Source organism: Anolis sagrei, chromosome 4 (genome assembly GCF_037176765.1).
Source record: "Anolis sagrei isolate rAnoSag1 chromosome 4, rAnoSag1.mat, whole genome shotgun sequence".
NCBI lineage: Eukaryota > Metazoa > Chordata > Lepidosauria > Squamata > Dactyloidae > Anolis > Anolis sagrei.
In genome coordinates, this window is record NC_090024.1 from 53,607,421 (window position 1) to 53,631,844 (window position 24,424).

A 24,424-nucleotide genomic window follows, 5' to 3' on the forward strand; every position below is an offset into this window, starting at 1 on the left:
AGCAAATTGCTACAAACAGGGATCTAAACAGGGTTAAGCAATGGCTCCAGAGGTCCAGGGACTCGTATAATAATAACAAGCATCAAAATCCAAGGAAGTGGCAAAAAAGCAATATATTAACTCCATCTTGCTTCATGGTGCAACAGTGTTCTTTAAAGGTGAAAGAATAATAATAATAATAATAATAATAATAATAATAATAAAAACATACATTTCTATCCCGCCTTTCTCCCCACAAGAGGACTCGGGGCAGCCTTACATAAGCATCCGATGATGCTATCAACATATACACCAATACAATTACAATTAAAACAATAAAATCAATTTAAAACATTATACAGATTCAACAAATAAATTCATTAACAATAAATTAATGCGCCAATACACCAAACCCAAGCCGGGAGAATCCAGAGAAATATGATCTTATATTTATCAGAAAAATATGATCTTATGTATACACTTATGATATTCTCCTCTGTATACATGAATAGGATGGCACTGCAGCATTACTTTTGCCAATAACAAGGTCTGTAAATTAAATTTCCATTGCCCCTATGCAAACAAATAGGTTATGAAACCATATACAGCCAGCACTCCACATTCACTGGGGTTAGGAACACAGGGCCCCATGAAAGTGAAAGACTACAAAGAAATTGTGTTTTTAACCTGAGAGAACACCTCTATGGGAATATCTAGGTCTTCTAGCACAGCCATTCTGGAAATCACACAATTGCACAGAAATAGAGATTTCTAGACAGAATTTCCAGAAGAAATTGATCATGGAGTAGCACTAGAAGACCTAGAGCCTCCAAGAGAAACTTCAATCAAATATATGAATGATCAAATCTGCAAAAGTAAAAATTGCAAATGAGAGAAGAATGTACTTCTCACTTCCCTTTGTGTACAAACACACCAAACCAAACATTCTTTCTCTATTGTTGTGTGACTTCAAGGTATTTCTAACTTATGGTGACCCCATCATGAGGTTTTATTGAAAAAATCTGTTTAGAGGGGGTTTGTTTTTTCCTCCCTTTAAGGCTGAGAGAATTTGGCTTCCTGAAGGTCACCCAGTATATTTCCATGGTTGAGCACTGACTTGAACCCTGGTCTCCAGAGTCATGGTGCTAAAGCGAAACCTCTATACCACGCCGGTTCTCTTGATCTTTCTCTGTAGGCCATATATATTTCTTGACATTCTCCCTGAACCACAACTACTAATCAAAGGGCCAGCTTCACAATTTTCCATGAGCTCAAACCACCAACTGGATGTTCTCTTTTCTCTTTTTTCCAGAGGGAACCTAATCGCTCACCTACCATCTTTTAATTAGTATGTCTCAGAGCTGGCCCAATTACCGGAAGAAGTAATCTGAAATATCTTTATGTTCAGTGTGTGATTATCTGAGATGGGAAATTTCCTATGTACTCCTTCAGATGACACTATATATAATAGGGTATTGTTTCCTTTCCCCCTGTAAATTAGCCAAGAGGATATATTTCTAAGACAAAGTGCTGAGTAAAGAGTCAGATGTCTGGGGGCTGGAACCTATGAGGCAGAATGATACTAGTTACACAGAAAACATTTGCTTCTCCAAATCATTTGTGTTAGTCACCTTTTATTTTAATCTTCTCCTTCCATTCTTTTCACCATGAGTAAACTTGGCAGTAGAGTTTTGCATATACCTGAAACTGCCCAGCAGCTAATTACGTGTCTGACTTCGTTTTGCCCTGTAACTCGTAAGTGTTCTCTTTCTGGAGATGTTATAGCAATTCTTGCTACTATTCTTTAAGTGTTGTTATATAACAATTTCAGTCAGTACATGTTGACTATCCCTTATCCATAATACCTAGGATTAGAAATGTTTGGGATTTTGGAATCCCTGTATTTACATATATGTATATGCACTTAATAAGGTATCTTGAAGATAAGTCTAAACATAAAATTCATTTATTTTTCATAAAAATATTAAAAACAGAGTCTGAATGTAATTTTATATACAATAATGTGCATGAAATAAAGTGTATGGATAATGGACCATCAAGAAGCAAAGGCGTCACTTTCTAAGCCAATTTTTGATTTTGCAGTATTTCAGATTTTGAAATTCTGGATAAGGAATTCCTATGTTTAAAACATCAAAAATGGTCCATTTACTTTCAACATTCATTCACATAAGTTTGATTATGTAAAGTATCTCACATAATGTCATATGAATTTGGATTAAGCCCCACTGATGTTATGATTCCAGCTATACAACTTTGTTACAAAGCTTTTATGGAATTATTTCACTTGTGTGTGTTTTTGTTTTGTTATGTTTTTGCAATTCATGCTAACATTCAGGAGGATCATCAACTTTCAAGACAGACAGAATAGCAGCAATGAGACCAAGACTGGCTTTGTTGGTTAGCAGTTAGAGAATAATATAAAGTTTTCTGGGAGTTCCAGTCTTCATATTTAAAAGGGTCACATTGTTTGTAGATCTCTGATTAGAAAGGAATTATTTTTACAGCACACTTTTCCCAGCCACAACCCAGAATAAGAGACTACATGACCAAGATGACTTCTCCCCTCTGCTCCATTAGGATGGGGGTGGAAAGGGGCGAAGACACTCAGAAAACATGCAATGAGGCCAGAATTAATCATAGCTAGTCAGCATGTTAAGATGCTAAATAGTGTCTTAAGAGACAACAGACTTCCACATCTGGTGACATTTCCTATACTTGAAACAAACGGAGTTATTATAAGCAACTCCATGACCTTTATAATGAAAACGCAATGACCTTTATAATGAAAATGCAATTTAGAACTGGAGTATTTTCAAGAATTAAACTGACTTGCACACTTAAAAATATATATATAATGATTTTTATACTGCCAGCACGTAAGATAATTATTCATTCTATCCGTTCCATTCTGTGACTACATTCCCACTGCTGTCTGCTTGATGCTGTACTTTCACTACAGCAAAAACAGGAAACTTGGAAGGTGTTTTGGTCTCCCACAATCCTTACCAAGGACAAAGTTGAATGGGGCTTCAAGGAAGTGAAAGCATATGCTACAGATGTGGAGAAAAGAGATAAAGATGCCAACAATATCTAGTTCTTATTTCTCCATCACATCTTAGACAGACAGAGCAGTGCTGTTCTGAATCTGTGCTAGGTACAGTAGCAAGCTGGATGAGACCCAATAAACTGAGACTAAGGTAAAGGTAAAGGTTTTCCCTGACATTAAGTTTTATCATGTCCAACTCTGGGGGGTGGTGAAGAGCAGGCGTTGTTTGTAGATGCCTCTAAGGTCATGTGGCCAGCATGACTGCATGGAGTGCCATTACTTTCCTGCAGAATGGTACCTATATATTTACTCATATTTGCATGTTTTCTAACTGCTAAGTTGGCAGAAGCTAGAGCTAACAGCAGAAGCTCACCCTGCTCCCTGGATTTGAACTATCAACCTTTTGGTCAGCAAGTTCAGCAGCTCAGTGGTTTAACCCACTGTGCCACTGGGGAGCCCTTAACTGAGACTACTAAATCCTAAAAATACGGGAGTCATAAACGCTATCGATCCTCAGCTCCAAGAGACAATCAGAGTACTTGGTCATAGTAAGTAACCTTTCATCTCTGAATGATTTGTTGCACATCCTTGAGAAAGTCATCAATCCATTTTCGTCACTGGAGGCCAAGGAATCTGTGACTCCCCACTGTTTTTATCAACTTCAGCTGACATACCAACTGTGGCTATTCTAGGGCAACTTAGTCTCATTGGTAACCTCAAGGTTAGATTGGAATGAGGACTGCCTTTAGTGTCTGTTCCAATATTTAAGCTAATGCAGTATTCTTCAAATAGGCTGATGCCTGAGGTAACATACCAAGAATATATAGCATTTCCACTGAAGAGGCTCTGTGGATCCTTATCTGCTGATATCAGAGTGGGGCAACGGTTGGAGCAGCAATAAGAAAGTGGCAATTTCCCCATCTTGTTCCAGATTGTGCAGGCATTTCTGATCAGAAGAGGCACCCAATCAACCTTCCCTCCTACTGCTTGATCACATGGTGTCTCTGCTGATATCAGAATGGAGTGCCCATATTACCAGAAGGAGGAAGGATTGCCCACCTCCTTGAGGCTGGTCATACACACACCCTGTTCTGATGTCAGCAGAGGCATCCAAAATGGCCAGGAATGTGCACAGAGCTCCGCTGCCAACTTTGGGCAGCTGCACTCCCTAGACATGGAAACAATAGCCTGAGCTTTGGCACAAATGTATAGATCCATGGTCACTCCAGGGCACAGGTACCCTTAGATTCCATGTGTCAAACTCAAGGCCTGCAGGCTGAATCTAACCTGCCATGTCATTTTATGTGACCCCCAGATGATGGACAACAACTCTTGTATTCGTCATCATTAGACATCATTAACAGAGCTGATGGCAGTTGTGATATAGTAACATCTGGAAGGCTACAGTTTATTTTGCTTTGTCAGGATAGGGGTCTGAATTAGATACAAAGTTTATGGATATGATGTCTAAATTTAAAATGTCATTTAACCTTTCCCCAACCTCAGAGCCACAAGGGCTATTGGTTTGCAATTCCCACTATCCTCAGTTTGCACAGCAGATACTCAAAAGTGATGCAAGTTATCATTCAATAACACCCAGGGATCCAATCTGAGTAAAAACTAAAGAGCACCTACCACTATGTAAAGAAATTACAAATGGTCCTCTATATACATGGATTCTTCATCCATGGGTTCAATGGTCCTTTGAAGGCAATCATAAGGCTGATGTGTCTCTTGATGAAAATGAGCTTGGGATCCCTGCCTATAGACTTTAATTCTAATACACTTCTACTAAAGAATATGCATAGCTGGATATACTTTCCAGGAAGCATTCTGAAGACTGATCTCTGTAGTACTTTAGGATATAACTATCACACAAAGATGGCTATGTCTCTGTCTGATAGGAGATGTTATTTTATGTGATGTGTTTAATAATGTTTAATGTTTTATTAGGGAAGGGTCAATTTTAATGTTTTATACTCTTTTTATCGATGGCATTGAATTGTTGCCGATGGCATTGAATTGTTGCCCGAGTCCCCTTTGGGGTTGAGAAGGGCGGTATACAAATATCGCAAATAAATAAATAAACAATAACCACTTTCAGTTCAATCTGAAATATAGAGTATACTAGCTTCAATACAACAATATTTCTATATTTGATAACTAGGTCATATGAAACAAACATTGTGGTTTGGAGCTAAAAATCTGATCATGAGAAGGAGTAGGAAGATAAACATGTCCTCACTACTGTTTTTGTGGCAGATACTCAAATATTAAGAAGGTTTACTATGATGAACAGGGTAGATTAGGGTGGGTTATTGTCAGCAGAGTTATAATTTCAAATAAAAAATAACAATTCTTCAGCAGAAGCTTGCTTTATTAAAGCTTCATAGTGGAAACTCAGAAATCAAACATCAGACCCTTAAACAAAAAACCTTCAAGCAAATCCAGGACCTAGACCAAGACCCCTAGAGCCCCAAAGACTGCAGGCAGATGCAAACCATTATAACAACAGTAATTAGATCCACCTGCACCCAATTGACCAACCCAAACCACAAGCATTTCAGCAATTAAAGGCACACACTTACTTACACAAATATAACCAAATACATACAATGAACAATATAATTTTGCACATTTTGCAATACTTCTAACACTCCTCCACAAAATTATATTAGTTCATATTTATACATTCATAAATTCAATTTTTCACAAAACTGGTTATGTTTTTCACAAGTAAGAGGTTTCGTCAAAATATCTGCAACATTTTCAACTGAAGGAACATAATTGAGAACAATTCTTTTGTCCTTAACAAATTGTTGCACATTTGAATATCTAACATTAATGTATCTAGACTTCGTTTTCATATTTTGATTTTTACACAAAGCGATGCAAGTTTGAGAATCAACAAAAACTTGTATTGGCAGTTCTAAATCAATGTTCAGACTTTTAATCAAAGATTCTAGCCATTCTGCTGATGACAAAGCATCAGACAACGCTGAGAATTCAGCTTCTCCAGTACTTAATGCTACAATGTTCTGTTTTCTGCTCTTCCAGCATACTGGTGTATTTGCATATTTTATTACAAATCCAGTAACAGATTTATTTTCCTTTAGATTTGCGAAAGAACTATCGCAATGTATTTCTAAAGACTTTTTGTCATCTGGACAAATTCTGAAAACTTTTTCAGCAGTTTGTTTTAAATATCTCAGAACTCTTTTTACTCCAGCCCAGTCTGTATGTGAGGGATTTTGAATCCTTTGACTTAGGATACCAACAGAAAAAGAAATGTCAGGTCTTGTGTTGTTTGCAATGTACAATAAAGAGCCAATAACTGAACGATAAATGAAATTGTTATCAAACACTTCTCCATCTACATGTTGTAAAAACTGAAGAGCCATGGGTGTATTAACAGTGTTTGCATTTTCCATTCTGGTTCTTCTCAAAAGATCATAAATCTTGTCAGTTTGGTTTAATTCAAAACCACTTTCATTTCTGGCAATATTTATGCCAAGATATCTATTAACATCTCCAAGATTTTTGATTTTCAATACTTTGCTCAAATTCTGAAATACTTCCTGAATGTTTTCCTCAGATCCAATACATAACACATCATCCACATAAATTACAATAAACATTTGTGTGTCTCCACTTCCTTTTGAGTACAAACAAGGATCAAAACTATTGGCAACAAAATTCAACTTTGTCAACACTTTGTCTAAATGTAGGTTCCAATTACGTGCACTTTGTTTAAGACCATAAAGACTTTTCTTAAGAAGATAAGTCCCTTCAGGAAGGTCAGATTCAAAACCTGGGATAGCAGATATATAAACTTTCTCCTCCAAGTCTGCATGAAGATACGCAGTATTCACATCAAAATGTTTGACTTTTAAATTCCTATTACTGGCAATTGCAAGGGCTATTTTTAGTGCTTCCCCAGACACTGTGGGGCTAAATATTTCATTAAAATTTTCTCCATATATCTGTTCAAAACCTCTAGCAACTAACCTGGCTTTGTACAAAAAACCACCATCCTTTGTTTGTTTACGTCTATAAACCCAACGACAACTTAGAACCTTTACATTGTCAACTGTTTTAGACTTCTCCATGACTTGCAAATCTTTCAAAGAATCAAATTCACTTTGCATTGCTTTTAACCAAAGATTTCTCTCAGTCTCATCTCTTTTCAACATCTCTTTATAACTTTGAGGTTCAGACCAGTCATGTTCTTGTATTTTCACAACTTCACAATGGTATCTCTTTGGAGGAATACCCTTAGTTGTCCTAGAACTGCGCCTAGGAATGGTCCTAGTACTATCTCCTCCATCAGTCTCATCAGTTTCTGAATTACTAGAGCTAGTACTTTCTGAACTAGAAGATTCAGCTTCAGCTTTTCTCTTCTGAGGTTCTGTCCTTTTAATTACAGGACTACTGCCTTGTAACTGACTAGAAACAGATTCTTGCTTCACTTGCACTTGTGTTCCAAACTGTGTATCTTGAGATGTGCTTGGTTGTATATTTTGCTGTGCAGTCTGTTGTGAAACTGATTGCACTTGTGTAGCAGGCCGCTGTGAAACTTGCTGTGTAGTTGGCTGTGTGGTTAGTGGTGTATGCATTTGAGTAGTATTGAAAGGCAGAAACACTTCCTTATTTGAATGAATCCTTTCCCAACCACTATGTTGTTGGAACTTCACATTTTTAGAAACTAACACCCTATTATTACCACACCAAAATCTCCAACCTTTTGACTCAGAAGCAGGGCCTAGATATTTCAATTTCTTCCAAATAGAATCCTTTTTATGTCTTTGTTGAGAAGGAATTAAGACATATGAGTCACTTCCAAAAACTCTGATTGAACTCAAATCAGGAGTTTTTCCAAAAAACAACACATAAGGAATACTATTGACACTTTTGCAAAAAGAACGATTGAGCACAAAGGTGGCGTTTGCCACGGCTTCAGCCCACAATCCATCAGATAAACTAGCATCTCTTAACATTTTTCTAGCCACAACCTTTACAACACCTATCCATCTTTCTGCAACCCCATTTTCACTGGGTGAGTAAGGATTTGTTAACCTGTGAACTATGCCAAACTTTTCAAGCAAATTTTGCATTTGTTTGGACATAAACTCAGCACCACGATCACTCTGAAAAGCTTGTACTGGGTCCTCAGGAAACTGTGTTTGCATTAGCTTCAGCCAAGCAGAAATTTTTTGAAAAACTTCACCTTTAGTTCTTAGAAAGAAGGTGAACTTCAAACGTGAAAAATCATCTACCAAAATCAAAAAATATTTTGACCCACCTACAGAAGTAGGATGAGGACCAGATACATCAATATGGACAAGCTCTAAGATCCTTTTTGAAACTCTAGCACTGTATTTTGCTATAGGAGCTTTCTTAAGATTTTCTGCTGCACAAATTTCACAATCTAGAAAATGCTTACATCCTTGAATAGGAATCTCACACAACTCAGCTGTCTGTCTTAGATACTGCCATGACAAATGACCCATTTTCCTGTGAAATTCATGAATACATTTGTCGTGTAATGGCCTGGGATTATCAGGTATCTGCTTAATGCAAGCAGACACATTTGTAGCAGACTTTAAAACAAAAAATCCCTTTTCTTGTCTTAGTTGCACTTCATTACCTTGAAGATCAATTAGCATAGACTTTTCTTTCTTTAAAGACACCTCAAAACCTTCATCTAAAAGTTTGTTGACACTGAGAATATTATACATAATTTTTGGTACATAGTACACATTCTCAAGAGTACATTTCAGACTGTCAATATAAAGATCACCACAAGAAAATACTTTAACTTTTCTATCATCTGCCAAAGAAATAAAGTTTATATCAGAGTCTCTCACATTTGTCAACAGTTCTATAGTTTTTACCAAATGCTGAGAACAGCCTGAGTCAATAATGAAAGAGTTCATTGTATCCTTCTTAGAGGTCACCAGGAAAGCATGCTGTAAGTCCTTTGAAGAACTAGGTCTCTCCACTTGCTTGTTTCTCCATTGTCCTGGATTCTGTTTGCAATTCTTAGCATAATGCCCTTTCTTTTTACATTTAAAGCACACAATTTGTGACTTTGGCTTAGCAACACAAGCAGTGTCATTAGAAGCAGTCCCAGAACTTGAACTCTTCTGCATAGGAGCAAAACTTCTCAATTTGCGTTGAGCTTCAAATTCCATAATTTTCCCTGAAATAAAAGGTATCGTGAGATCCCTGTCTGGAATTCCATGAAGAGAGTCCATAAACGCATAAAAAGGGCGAGATAGAGATCCCATCAAGATTAACGCTTGTTGCTCAGGGGGAAAAATAATGTCTCTTGCTCTCAACTCCGAAAAAAGAGCCACAACTTTTGTAACATGAGTTTGAACTGGAGTGCCCTCCTCATGTTTGAGGTTAAACAGCTGTCGCATAAGAATTATCTTTGAACCACTTGATTGTCTTTGAAACATATCTTTAAACAAATTCCACGCAGTTTGTGCATGAAGAATATTATGAAGGTGAACCAACAAAGAATCTGACACAGACAACTGAAGAAGCGCCAAAGCTCTTTCATCTTTTTGTTGATCCGCAGGAGTTAGTTGAGCTGGAAAATTCTCAATTATGTCCCATAAATTCTGGGAAACAAGATAAGCTTTAAATCTGATGCTCCAACTGAGCCAGTTACTATCAGATAGTTTATCAAAAGGGAGTGAACCAACTTGAAGAGGCGGCAAAGCCATTTTGGTATTTCACTTTAAAGTCCCAAAGTTCCAGAAACAAAATACTTACTGCACCAAAAAAGAAAGGACCCCCAGTATACCCGGGTTTCAGCCCAGCCAATTTATATTCACTTCTTCAAGTAAAATTGGCTTCTAGCAGTCCATTATCTTTCAAAACTTTGCAGTAATCCTCTGGAATTCAAACACAGGGTCTGACTCACAAACTGTTTGCTTCTTCTTTTGGCTTCAGAAACATTTGCTGAAAAAACCTTTTGTGCAAGGCAAGACAGGAAAACAAACATAGTTGGCCCTTGCTGCTCAGGCACGTAGAAGGCAAATTCTCCAACATAGCAAGCCATAAATCTTCTTGATTTCTCTGAAGGCAAATCTTCCAAGGTTTAGTGTTCAGCAGCAAGCTATCACTTTAAACCTCGCTGCTCACCAAAGCAGCCAGGAGCAGAAGACTCAAAAATGCCTTCAAAAAACTTCTTAATGTTCCACCACATATTTCAAAAACAAACATCACCTCAGACGCATGGATTATGCAGCGTTCTGGGCCCATAACCTGTCAGCAGAGTTATAATTTCAAATAAAAAATAACAATTCTTCAGCAGAAGCTTGCTTTATTAAAGCTTCATAGTGGAAACTCAGAAATCAAACATCAGACCCTTAAACAAAAAACCTTCAAGCAAATCCAGGACCTAGACCAAGACCCCTAGAGCCCCAAAGACTGCAGGCAGATGCAAACCATTATAACAACAGTAATTAGATCCACCTGCACCCAATTGACCAACCCAAACCACAAGCATTTCAGCAATTAAAGGCACACACTTACTTACACAAATATAACCAAATACATACAATGAACAATATAATTTTGCACATTTTACAATACTTCTAACAGTTATGGTGTTATGGTTAAAGTTAAAGCAGGAGAACACAGAAATATTGACAAAATGGCACCTCTCCCTTCTTCTTCACACTGGTTTGGCCTACAAAAACTTATCCTATTCACCCAGATTGATTAGACCATGGGGAGAACTCTGAATCTAGCCAATATCCTTCATGATCTTGTAATACTACATTAACTTATCTTAACTTAAAGGGGAGAGGGGGCAGGTTTTCCCATCTGTATTTCAGGTTGTCTGGAAATCTCTTTGCTTTGCACACCTTCCTGAGAAAATGGAAGGTACAATGAAATACTGTGGTGTTTTAAATTAGCTTACAATGCTGACTGAAGAACTGCTGAGACATAGTTCAAAGTCCACTACTATTATCAGCAGTGACCATTGGACAAGAAGTATTATATAACAGCCAAGGAAGTTATTTTGTACCCAAGACTTTATGACTGCATCCCAGACTGATATTATTGCGATAAGAATAAAAGATCATTGTTCTTAATGACAAGCCCAACTCAAATTTGCAATGGGAAGGGAGCAAGTATATTTCAGTGCATTTGAAGCTAGAGAAAACTGGAAAGCTTATAAAGCATTCTACTCCATGTAAGTTAGTTTTAAATTTTGAAAGGTTATTCTAGTGGCTGAGCAACTCCACTGCAAAGCTTTAAGATAACTTCAGTTGTCATCACATGTGAACCTTGCCTATGTTGTGGCCATCTATGATTGCATGTTTTAATCTGAGTTTGTCCTTCATGTGCATTCATGTAATGGGTTCAATGAAGCTACAGTACAGTCTCGCTTATCCAACATAAATGGGCCGGCAGAACGTTGGATAAGCAAAAATGTTGGATGATAAGAAGGTATTAAGAAAAAGTCTATTAAACATCAAATTACGTTATAATTTTACAAATTAAACACAAAAACTAGTCTCCAAGGAAGCAGAAAACAAGCTTGCCCCCTCCTCCCTGTGGCTTCCTCTCACATATTTATACATGGCTATCATATCTCCTCTCAGAAACACTTCAGTTCACAACATAAAATGACTAAAATGAAGGAGGTTGAAGCATCTGGGTTTTTTTAAGTTGTTGCCAACAGATTTGGTGGGACAGGGAAAACATGAATCTGGTCTAAGTGAAAAAGCAAATTAAGCGGTTACTCAGAAGACATGAATGACAACTTAGTCAGGAGGGGATGACTTAAGGGGTATAAGGGTTTGAATTAGGATGTATAGAACAAAACTGAATGATTAAGCAACTGTGTGAGTAAATTAATGAAGGGGAAGAGCTTGTTCAGTGCAACAACACAAAAGAATGGCTGAGATTATGGAATTTAAAATGGCCCACATTGGTGCCAAAGCTGAGCTTATTTAAGTCTTTGTTCAAGCGAAAAGACATAGGTACATGCTTTCTTTTAGGTTAAGTGTAAAATAACACCTTATCAACATTTATTATTATTGGGTTGTTGTAGGTTTTTCCGGGCTATATGGCCATGTTCTGGAGGCAATTTATTATTATTATTTATTTATCATGTCAGAAGCAAATTGAGGGTACAAGTTATGATGCACTGAAAAACACAAACAAAATTTTAAAAATGCATTATGCAAAATGTCATTTGGACTGATTTACAGTGGTTCGTAATGTTTTTTGTTTTTTGTCCAGGGCCTATTTGACCAGGGACCACTTTGACCAGGGACCACTCTCCAACATTAGTACCAAAAGGGTTATGAATCGGTTTTTGGTTGACTTTAGATTTGGTTTGATTATTTGGGGTGCTGATTCAGAAAATTGCACTGGATAGATAGACCACATCAGCTCTAGTTTCCGATACAGAACATATGCCATCCACTAGTCGCCATCTGCTTGCCCACAGAAAACTATATTTAATAATCTAGAGCTGATGTGGTCTATCCAATGCAATGGTCAGTTCTGCGGAAAGGAGCAAAAATAATAAAATATATAAAATAAAATAAATAAAGAGGAAGTTTTGCGGACTGGATTTTTTTTCTCGTCGCCCACTGCTGGGCTGCGGTCCACAGGTTGGGAACCACTGGACCAGAAGCTGGCCACTCAGGGTGCCTCTGGTGTCGCTGTGAGAAGGTCCTCCATATCTAACTCTGTTAGAATAGGGTTGTTAATAGCGAAATGCTGCACATAGAAGTGTGCAAGACTGAAAAAACAGCACCTAGAAATAACAATAAAGTGACATGCGTAGCAAAGGGAATTGCCCATGTTGGCTCTCATACAAGGATAAACTGAGGCTCTGGCTTGAGCTGCTAGATGTGCCAATTCTGTAAAGCCTAAAGTACACAAGTTTTTTGAAAGCACAAGTCTATGCAAGCTCTACTAAGAAAGCTTTCATTATTCACAAAAACTATTTACTTGGAATGTTCTGATAAGAGAGGAATTGTAAATATGACTGGCAGGTTATAGATGGAGATGTTTGCTTTATGACCTACCTACATCTGCCCAGAGATAATGAAGGATTATATAGCCTACAAAGCAGAAGATGGACCTTCCTTTTAAAAAGCCAGTAATTTCTAGAAGAAGTTAGAAACCTTACCAGGTGTTCTTTAAACTCAACTTTAGGAGCAATTCATATTCATATCTGCACTAGTTGTTCCCTGCCAACTTTTTGATTCAACCCAAATTGTATACACTTTGCAGGAGGCAAAGAGCACAACCTTTCAAGACATTACAGTACATAAGCCAATGGTTATTATCCTTTCTCTCCCCTGCTGCGACTCCCATTTCCATCCAAGGCGATCACATAGTGATCTTATCACTTCAACTATTCATACAAACTCTCAATGTGGGCGAGAAACTAGAATGTCTCCTTTACAGCACTATTGTTGAAAGACTACATGAAAAAGTGGGAGAGCAAAACAAAAGCAGTCTTCTGGAACCCAAGAAATGCAATGCTCTTCGGGAGAGTGTTGCTCTTAGTTTCTCAGATATGACAAATGGAAGAAGTCTGTAGGTGTTCTTATTCTTGAAGAAAGTTCCATTTTTTAAAACGGGAGAAATTCATTATGACAATGGGCAAGCTCCCCTAGTGATACAGATATTATCAAAGGAATGCAAACAATTGTTTCTCTCTTTCCTCCTGCTCCAGCTTGTTCTGCGCACCCTACTGACCAATAATATCAGGCCACTTCTTTACCAGCCTGCCCCTTCTTTATCATGTGCTATTTGGCTAGTTTCCCTCTATCCCAAGGCCAGCAGCAGCATGAAAGAAAGCACAAATATGTAGTTGACCTCTCCCTTGTGAAACAAAACAGGCATGAAATTATACAGATACGCATCTAAGAAAAGAGTTCCATCCATCTAAGAAATGGAAAGAAAACAGATGCACAGGCCTTGAGTTTCTGGAATCTCAATCTTCTCAAAAACGCCAAGCACTAGCAAGTATTATAGAAATCTTCCACCTAGACTAGATTAGGGAGATTTTAAAAGGAAGCAAAAACTGGGCAGCTTTGTTTTATACAGTACAGTTTCCATGAAGGAACTTCTAGGGTTCCTGATTAGAGGAACCATACCTCTGAAAAAGACATAACATCTTCCAAACAACACCAGCAACTGCCAGTAAAGCAGAGCAAAGACATGCATGTATTAAAATTGCTGAAACAAGATAGCCTAACACAATAACAGAAAAGTTTTTCAGGACTTGAGTACAGGAGCTACTCTATTTAAATCAAAGCAGGGCGAGATTAAATGTTTGAAATATCTGCTGCTTTTATAAACATTATAGCTTCTGAAATACTTTCCAAATGAAGAGAGATTCATCACTGGAAAATAAAATTCAATTTAACACATATATAGATTACTGTTAAAAGTGTTAAATACACACACACATTTTTAAAATGTATTCCCACCATCAAGATGTGCATTTCTGTAGAGTTATGGCAGTAAGCTACCTGTGCAAATAGCATCAGTTAAAGCTAATTGGTTAAAACAATTAGTAAATTAACACTCAAATTCTCAATGCAATTGGTTTCCAACTAAGTTTGCATATTACACAAGTCAAATGTATTAATAAGCAGAGAAGTTTCCAGGTGAACTTTCAGCTCATAACATAGGTTCCTTTTTCTGTTTTTAATGTAGCGGGGAGCATTCAGAAGTATTATTTCCCTCCCAAAATGGTGCTCTTTACATTTATTCCACTCTGTCCATAGCATTAGTTTATAGGCATGTCTTCCCTATTGCTTCCTTCTGAGCTTCCTAATCAGATGCAAGAAAGCATGACATTTAGTGTGTCATCCACACATACTAGGCAAAAATATGTGCAACAGAAACACAGACCTAGAACCTCCCATCAGTCATTAAGTCATCCATCTGACACAGATTCCATTCCACTCAACAGTGAGAGAGCATGCTACTACCATTTGTTCTATATTACACAACCAAAGAAATCATCATAGAAACATAAAAATAGCAAGATACACAAGAGAGAGAGAAAAAACTTGATTATGCAAGAGAAATACTTGCATAATTAATGTGCTATGTTTTGATAGTAACCTAAATCTAATTTTAAGTAGTGGACAATGAAGCCTTGGTCCAATCTTTAGACACACATAGAGCAAACTCATTCAATAAGCTGTATTTAATTGTGGAATTACTCCACTGAAATAATTTATGAGAATTGGAACTAAAAATGGATGTAGACTTTCAACTCATAACAATAGATACTGCTTAAAGTCTAAATGCAATGCAAACATTACCACTGACTTCAACTGAACACATAGGCTCAGCACTGAGAAAGTGATTTGGGTTCATAAAGCTTACACACCAGCCCAAATATTTACTTGTTTACCACTTCAGAAACTGCTTTTGAAAGCCAGTCTGTTTTAAAAGTTTGCCAAAAAAAATACATGGAAGAAATGCTATTTAGAAATAATGACGACGATGATGCACAAATTATTCACCAATACATCACACTGTCTGAAACACTTAGGAAGTGCTCGACGTGTGATCCAATACAACAACCAGAATAGTGATCTTGTTTGCTGTGTATTAATCTTGTTGTGTATCAAATAATAATAATAATAATAATAATAATAATAATTCATCTCTAAATCTATTTGGCTTCTTAATAATTTCAGATCTGTATTTCCTAGCCCAAATCATTTCAAACCCCTTACATCTTCAGAATGCAAACTTTTACACACACACTAATTTTTCATATATCAAACAACATATCCAGAGGTTGCAAGATTTTTCCTATATTGTATGAATACAAAGGTTTGACTGTTGTTGCCATTTTTCAAATATAAGAAATGATGAAACAGATAACACATGGTTGTGAAACTTCTCAAATGTGACATTTCTTTAAGACTTAAGCATTAGAAAGAGGAGACATGAAGAAATAGAGATACTTGTGTCTGTACTGGAAACTTTATTATTTTCCAAATTTTTTAATTTTATTATAATGACTTCTTCCAACTGACTGTTCCCTAACAGTTACCTCAATCTTAAATGATCAAGACTTGTCTTCTTTATTAGCCATTCACTTTTGTTTGGTCTCCCTGATTCCAAAGTTTAAATGTAGTAAAAACTGTACTTAATTTTAAAAAGCAGCAGCAAAGTGCCTGTTTTCTCTTCAAAACTTCCTAACAGGAGCAAATGACAGGGGCTTACATAAGTCCCGAATGCAAAGAGTTTATTATTGCCATGATTTATAGTGACATTCAGATCAACTTGTTGTGTATCACAACAAAAATGCCTAGTAGTTTAATTTAATGGCTAAGTACTATTGTTATATGCAATATTACTTAAGGTTGTGGTGAACTAGTTTTAGAAATTAAATGTCCCTCATTTGAATATATGTCTGGGAACCACAGAAACACATACCTTTAATAATAAGACGAAAGGGTTATCATTGAAATTTAAGAAAAGGATTTCCAGAACATAGGCCAAAACTAAGAGATGAGTTTAAATCAGAGAAGACATTCTAGTTGTTTAATCCTCTAGAAATAAAATATTTAAAGTGAGAAATATTTTTAAGCAATTACATTTCATTATACAATTACATCATCTTGAGCAGTGATTCCCAACCTTTCTTTGACCAGGGACCACCCTCCAACATTAGTACCAAAAGGGTTACAAAACAGTTTTTGGTCAACTTTAGATTCAGTTTGGTTATTTGGGGTGCTGATTCAGAAAATTACATTGTATAGACCACATCAGCACTAGTTTCTGATACAGAACATATGCCATCCAGTAGTCACCATCTGCTCACCCACAGAAAACCATATTTAATAAGCTTCTGCACTATAAGAGGGTTTTGCGAGACCAGTCACTGGATGCAACGGTGTCGTAACAGTGAGGCCGCAAACCATATTTTAGTTCTTGCGAACCACTGGTGGTTCATGGACTACAGGTTGGGAACCACTCATCTTGAGGAAGGACACACAAATAATCAAAATCATGATTTTGATTTAGGAATGTGTATTAGAGGACAATATCTTTCTTCTTCATTAAAAAGTAAGCAAAGTAAATCAAGCAGAAACATCCACAGACATAGGAATGACATGATATTTGAAGTAGGAATGACATGATATTTGCTTTTTGTGTAATTAATTTGGCATATAGTCCAGAATTCAAACCACTATATCCCATTACTTGTAAGATTTTATACATCTCCCATTTTCTTCCACTTCCAGCATCACCCTATGAAAGGAAGCAATCACATGAGAGCACTCTTTGTTGAATAATATGAATGAGTTTCCAGGACTTGCACATATCCATGTTGCTCCTTATCCACACAGACCAGAAAGTTAGCTATGTTTTCTTGTTACAATTCAAGCTATGTTTTCCTGTTACAATTCAAACAATGAATAACACTTTCTTAACAAGCCTGGATATGGAACTTTTTATAAAAGAGAAAGCTTTAAAAATCTGAATATGTGCACTATAATGGCTAACATCACAACTACATGAATCAATAAGGGATATAGTTTCGGGGTCCTTTATTTTACTCAAAGGATACATCGTATTTCCAAGCTAATAAACTGGAGTACAAATAAAAGTGTTTGTTACTGGATTAGCCTGTCAAGATTATTTATTACCTTTTAGAAAATAAAGCAAGATGTTTGTTTTTCATTTTCTCGTATTTATCATTCATTTCCCAAACTGAACTCATTTGGGAGACAGAAAACAACCTAATTCTGCACACTTGCTTCTTGATCAAAAATGGATTTCATGAAGAACTAATTTTCTCAATGCAAGTTTCTTAGATATGTGCCAATATCAAGAGTTTCATTTCTAAATATATGCATGGTTTGTAGATTTAAGACAGCGTCTACCAAAATGTTACATTGTTCTCTGACATGATTTTATATTTACGAGTGAAACAAGGTAATTGCTTTTGGTTTTAACTATTTAAATACTATTTTAAACTAAGTATTTTTCCACACATGTCAAAAGATTTCCATCCAGCAGGTGACTATGTGTCAGTTTGTATACATAAAGTGAGTACATTCTTAACACTGTGCCATGCCTCATGCCTTTGGCATTGAAATAAAGTATATACAATATGTAACAATTGATAATTATTATGGCAGTAATCTTCCACGCCACATGAGTCACCACTCAACATAAAGTTTAATGACTTAGACAAGCCTCTTATTTGGAAATTCCCATAACAGGACACATCATTTAGATGATATCTGCAAAGAGATTTTGTTTTGGATTGTGTTGCTACGATTTGGGTTCAGGATGAAGAATCAGGTGCATACAAGGAAGAATTAATAGCAGACTGCAAATCACAATTCCCACTTATCGTTTTTTTCTCTCTCCAGAAATTCTAGATATGTATAAACATATAACAGCCATGCGGATATTCTTATTTCCAGAATAAAATTAAAACTATAGTAGGCCCTCCACATTTGTTGATTTGACTTTTTGAAATTTGATTATTCACGGGTTTGATTAAAATATTCTCTGGATTCTTTAGTGCGACTCCATGGTCAACTTCTGCTGAAAGCTGATCACAGAGTCTTGCTGGAGAGCTTAGAGCCTCTTAGACAAAATACCTGTCTGGGAATCTGTGGGTCCTCCAGTATAATCCCTCTGATGTTGACATAAAGTCATGCTAGAGAAAGTAAATATTTCTAGAGAGGAGTTCTCTCAGGTTAAAAAACCCAGCATTTTTATAATTTGTGGTTTTTTGCTTTTGCAGCGGTCCTGTGCCTCTAACCCCAGAAAATATGGAGAGCTAACTGTATAACTATATTCATATATTCTGCAAAGTTGACAGTTCAGTGCAGAGACTTCCAAAAATTTCCTGTTGGCGACACATGTTTTAGACATGCATCATTTTGCAACACAGAAATACTGTTTCATAAGTAAACACAATGCTACATCAACCCCTTATAAGAGATACGGACACATGCATAAACTGTAAAAACAAAATGTATGTGTACACAATATATCTCATGAAACCTTTAAAAATATATGATTTTACATAGATGCAGTAGTTACATTTGTATGATATGGCTACACACTCCAGCCCGCACACTAATGCATTGCGACAAAGTTTGGAAAGCTCTGGACTAGTGGTTCAACACTGCATAATCAAGCTTCAAGTTCACACACTATCTCCTCCCTCTCCTGAATTGTATTTAGTTCCTTTATTGTGTGAAGGAAGCCATGGCTTAAACTCGTGCTCCAAAAAAAGACTATAAATTCCCTTCGAAATACAGTTAGTAATACAGATTCAGAAGGTAAACACAACCCATGGCTCATTAGTTCAAATGCAACAACAATCTTAAGGCACTAACTTCTGAACTTGTAAAGGAGTCTATGTTGTAAACAGGACACTAGTTTCACCTTATCTTGTGGCTCTAGCTAGCATCCTTTGTGTGTTTGTGTGTTCAAGTGCTTTCAAGCAAGTTGTTAATGTATGGTGATCCCAAGAATTTCCTAGGGTTTTCTTAGGCATGGAATACTCAAGAGATGGTTTTGTATTTCCTTCTGATATAGAACATACAGCTCCTAGTATTTATTGGCCTCCATGGCCATGTTTACTACCCTCAATATGATTGATGACCCTCCCCTTTCAGCCTAGCCATGCATCAATTTGGCATCTGCAGAGTCAAAAGTGAGCACACAAACAAGACTCATGTCTTGCCAAAAATGAGAAGGTAATTTATTCAGCAGAAGCTGGTCAGAGAGAAAGAAGATACACCTATAACAGTACTAAACTACGGGTAGCTATTACAGAATAGGCACAGGCTCCTATATCACCAAAAAAGAAAAAGCATTTTGACGTGCCTCAGCAAATGTTTGCTCAAAATTAACAACATATTAAAATGTTTTGAAACTTGTCGTGATCAGTTAAAGGCTTTTACAAAACACATCGAAGGCTGCCTTTGTGTTTCACTAGCCTCCAGTTTTTTATGATTTTCATTTTTGTGGCCAGATTTATAGAGCTAGGCTTCTTCTTTTAACACACTCTGAACATTTCATAACATTTCATAAGATCTGCTGTTGAAGCAAGTTTTTCTTCTCCCCTCTTTTCTCTCTGTTTTGCTATTCACTCACATTTGGTAAGATATTTTACCTATGTAAGCTGCCACACACCACTTGAGTTAGCTGGAGGATAAATGCATTATTTCCCAGTTTTCCGAGCTCTACTAAATTATGTACTGCAAACCAACATAGTGTTTCTGCAGCTACCTTCCACCATTACCCAATACTGATGCCGCTAAAAAGTTTCCAGTCAAGCAGAGGAAAAGGAGGACTGGGGAACTATGAAAATATTTGTAAAAACAAGCAACATTGTAAGAGACGTTAAAACTGTAAGTTAATGTATGTAATATTAGCTTACAGTTTTTTTAAAATAATTTCAGGTACATTTATAGTTCTTGACATAGGGTTTAACTTATAACATGAACTCTTTAAGGAAATTGCCAAAGCATCTGCACACATGTATTACGCACCCCCTACGTATGATATCTCCCTGGTTCATGAAGCAAATATTATGAAATGTTCAGAGATTCTTTTGTCAACTTAATCCGTTTATATTACCAAAATGTCATTAACAGAGCAGAACACCAAATAACGTGACAATATCCACTTCAACACCCAGCTTTCACTGTAGTTTCCAACTCAAAGTCCTGTTCCTAAAAGTTGGGTTTTACCTCCCTCTACTGGAAGCTCTACAAAAACCATGGAAACAAACGAAAAGCTAGCCTCTCTCTCTCTCTCTCTCTCTCTCTCTCTCTCTCAAACCAGTAAATATAGACATTGAATCTGATGCTTATGAAAGACTCAAGCCATCCATACTGCACATTTGAAAACGCAACTACTAAAATTCTACCAATCTTTTCACTATAGTAAGGTAAAGGTTTCCCCTAACATTAAGTCTAGTCATGTCCGACTCTGGGGGTGGTGCTTATCTCCATTTCGAAGCCAAAGAGCCAGCATTGTCCATAGACACCTCCAAGGTCATGTGGCCAGAAAGACTGCATGGAGTGCGGCTACCTTCCCACAGAAGTGGTACTGATTGATCTACTCACATTTGCATGTTTTCAAACTGCTAGGTTGGCAGAAGCTGGGGCTAATGGCGGGAGCTCACCCTGCTCTCCTGATGCGAACTGCCAACCTTTTGGTCAGTAATTTCAGCAGCTCAGTGGTTTAACCCACTGCACCATCAGTGGGGGCAGGGGTAAGTTAGTAATTTACTGAATTACGTGGTCAGTTGTAATTCACTAAAACAACTCCCTGTTGTTTAATACTGGTGAAAACTATAAGGTTCTATTCAAATGAAGAAAATTAGGAATGGATTGCAGAAAACCCCCCAAATAAAAACAGAAAATGTGCAGAAACAAAATAATGTTACTTGATGGTCTCACATTTAGATACCAAAAAGCTTCAGCTCAACAAAACATGGTTAAAGAATCAGAGAACTATAGTGTTGGAATGGGCTTATGGGTCATCAAGTCCCAAACTCTATTCAATGCACGATCTCCAACTAAAGCATTCTCAGAAGATATCTGGAGGGAGACATCCAAAGAAGGAGACTCCACCAACTAGTTCCATTGTCAAACTACTCTTACTGTCAAGAATAATCCTTTTTTGTATGAAACTTCACAAGCTTTCTTGACGACCTTAAAATTTACCTCCTTACTTGAGTCTAGAATTAAGTTAAAGGCTTCATTCAAAGCCATGGTATATATACAGCCCTATCTGATTTTATCTGGAAATTTTGATTTTATCATTGTCTTGGCTACTTTTCCTTAGATTGATATTGTTCTTCACACCATTATTCATTACCTTTGGAAGATTTCACTTTAAAAGGTGACTTACCATTATCTTAAGGAACAAAAACTGTTGTAACCAGAAAGCAATGAGTTTCTGAAATAATCCCAGAATAGGAAATATTTAAATAAACTTTATTCTTATTTACCCCAAACACTGATAATCCCAATTTCTCCAGCAATAATCAGAAAAGTTGGGCATGTTCTAATGCTGAAATGATTTCCCATCAAGAACAATTTCTTACCATTTTAGGTTCATCTTCCTTCTTTACATCTAGGAAAAAATTACTGCTCATAGAGGAATCAGAGTCTGATATGTCCAAAGAAACGGCATCCATTTTTGAACCACTGTGCTGTTTATCATGTTCCTCATAATCACTATCATTCTCCCAGTCAATTACTTGTGGTTCGTCTGAAAGGGAAAGAAATATTAGGTCACTCTTTTGTAATGCCGGTACTTCACCGAAATACTGCTCCATGATTTCAGTTATACTGTAAAACACATAATAATAATGATGATGATAATAATAATATCCCTGACCTCACGATTGTGGAAAAAAACAAAGTATGGATCGTCAATGTTGCAATCCCAGGTGACAGCAGAATTGATAAGAAGTAACTGGAAAAGCTTACAGTCCAGGATTTATACAAGGATTTAAAGACTGAACTGCAAAGACTCTGGCACAAGCGAGTGAAGGTGGTCCTAGTGGTAATGGACACACTGGGTGCAGTGCCTAAAGACCTTGGCCTGCACTGAAAACAATTGGCACTGACAAAATTACCATCTGTCAGCTGCAAAAGGCCACCCTACTCGAATCTGTATGCATTATTCACTGATACATCACACAGTCCTAGACACTTGGGAAGGGTCCAATGTGTGATTGAATGCAAATTCATTTATTTCCCATACTTGTACCCCACCATTTTCACCCCAAAGGGGACTCAGGTCAGCCTTGAGTCCCCCAAAAGCCAGCACAGTGATCTTGTTTGCTGTGTTCTAATCTTGTTGTGTATAAAATAATAGTAATAGTAATAACAATATCTAGGCTTATACATTCACTGTACCTATTGAGCACTAGTGCTAGCTAAGAATAGACCTCAGAACTGAATAGATATAAAGGCAGTCCCCAAATTACAGACAAGATAGTTAGGGTTTTTTGTTAAGCTGACTTTGTATGTAAGTCAGAAAAGGTACATTTCAAATGCAACTCCAGCCATACATATCATATCATATATAAGCTTTGGCTAGCATAGGGAAGGGATAACATCTTTGTAGCATTTTTTTGTTGCCCCTGCCCCTATTCAGAAGATTTCACCTCACTTTCTATCCCTGTGAGAACTTGAGTTTGGAAAATTTGGTTTTCTGTGGAAAAAAGGATTCGCAGATATTAAAGGCTTTTTAATACCTTTATAATATGTATCCACTCAGTTACTTAAAATGGCCTTTTTCAAAGAAACCCCCAGCTATGAAACATCAGCAACAACTTCAGTTCAATGACATAAACGTCTACATAAAAACAAAGAGAAGTCTTCAGAGATTTCAAATTAAGTTGGACAATAAGAACCCTATTACAAAAACAGAATTTTTAAAAAGTCCTATTTAAGTAATAAGGTGATACAATCCAATTGCTTGAGGTTTGTAGATATTTAAGGAAGTGGTTGTTGACATGTTTATACATTTTTCCTCAGACAAACAATAGCCAATTATCTGAAAAATGAGAATAATTTCCATCTGATTAAGAACAGCAGGAAATTACCAAAAGTTCAGTCTGACCCAGTTCATCTATTCTAACATTTACCAAATAAACAAATGTTGGGATTCTCTGCTGGCGAAAGATCGCCATCTAGAGCTTATGATAGAAACAACAAAAGAGCTTGAAAAATTACCATACAGGAAATAGGAGCATCTTCACATATTGGATGGGGACTCTCACAACACTAAACCAAGAATTAGCATTGCATGTATTAAACTTGCATGCATGCATGCAATACGTATCTTTAATTGCTGCTCATGAACGAAAACAGTTACATGCACTGAGATACTGAGACAACTACATATTAAATGTTTTCAGCAATGGGTTGTTGTGAGTTTCCTGGGCTGTATGGCCACGTTCTAGAAGCATTCTCTCTTGACATTTCACCCACATCTATGGCAGGCAGGTCTGTTGGAAACTAGGCAAGTGGGGGTTTATATCTGTAGAATGTCCAGGATGGGAAAAATAACTCTTGTCTGTTTGAGGCAAGTGTGAATGTTGCAACTGACGTCCTTGATTTGCATTCAATAACCTTGCAGCTTCAAAGTCTGGCTGCTTCCTAGCTTGGGGAATCCTTTGTTAGAAAGTATTAGCTGGTCCTGATTTGTCTCTTGCCTGGTATTCCTCTGTTTTCTCTGTGTTGTTCTTTATTTGCTATCCTGCTTTTCAATTGTTTCCAACAATCTTTATCGAAATGGCCATACATAAACTATCTAGTTTTTAGCCCTTTTTTAAGGCTGAAAAAGCCTCGGGTG

At 36.9% G+C, this 24,424-nt stretch overlaps 1 protein-coding gene across 2 annotated transcripts in view; it reads right to left on the bottom strand.

Annotated features, from left to right (window-relative positions):
- SPIDR (scaffold protein involved in DNA repair) overlaps positions 1–24,424 on the bottom strand; it is a 210,789-nt gene that overhangs the window by 176,797 nt on the left and 9,568 nt on the right. For both annotated transcript variants that reach the window (XM_060775283.2, XM_060775282.2), the window contains exon 5: positions 22,161–22,327. In XM_060775283.2, the coding sequence (XP_060631266.2) occupies positions 22,161–22,327 (167 nt within the window). The remainder of the gene's footprint in view (positions 1–22,160; positions 22,328–24,424) is intronic.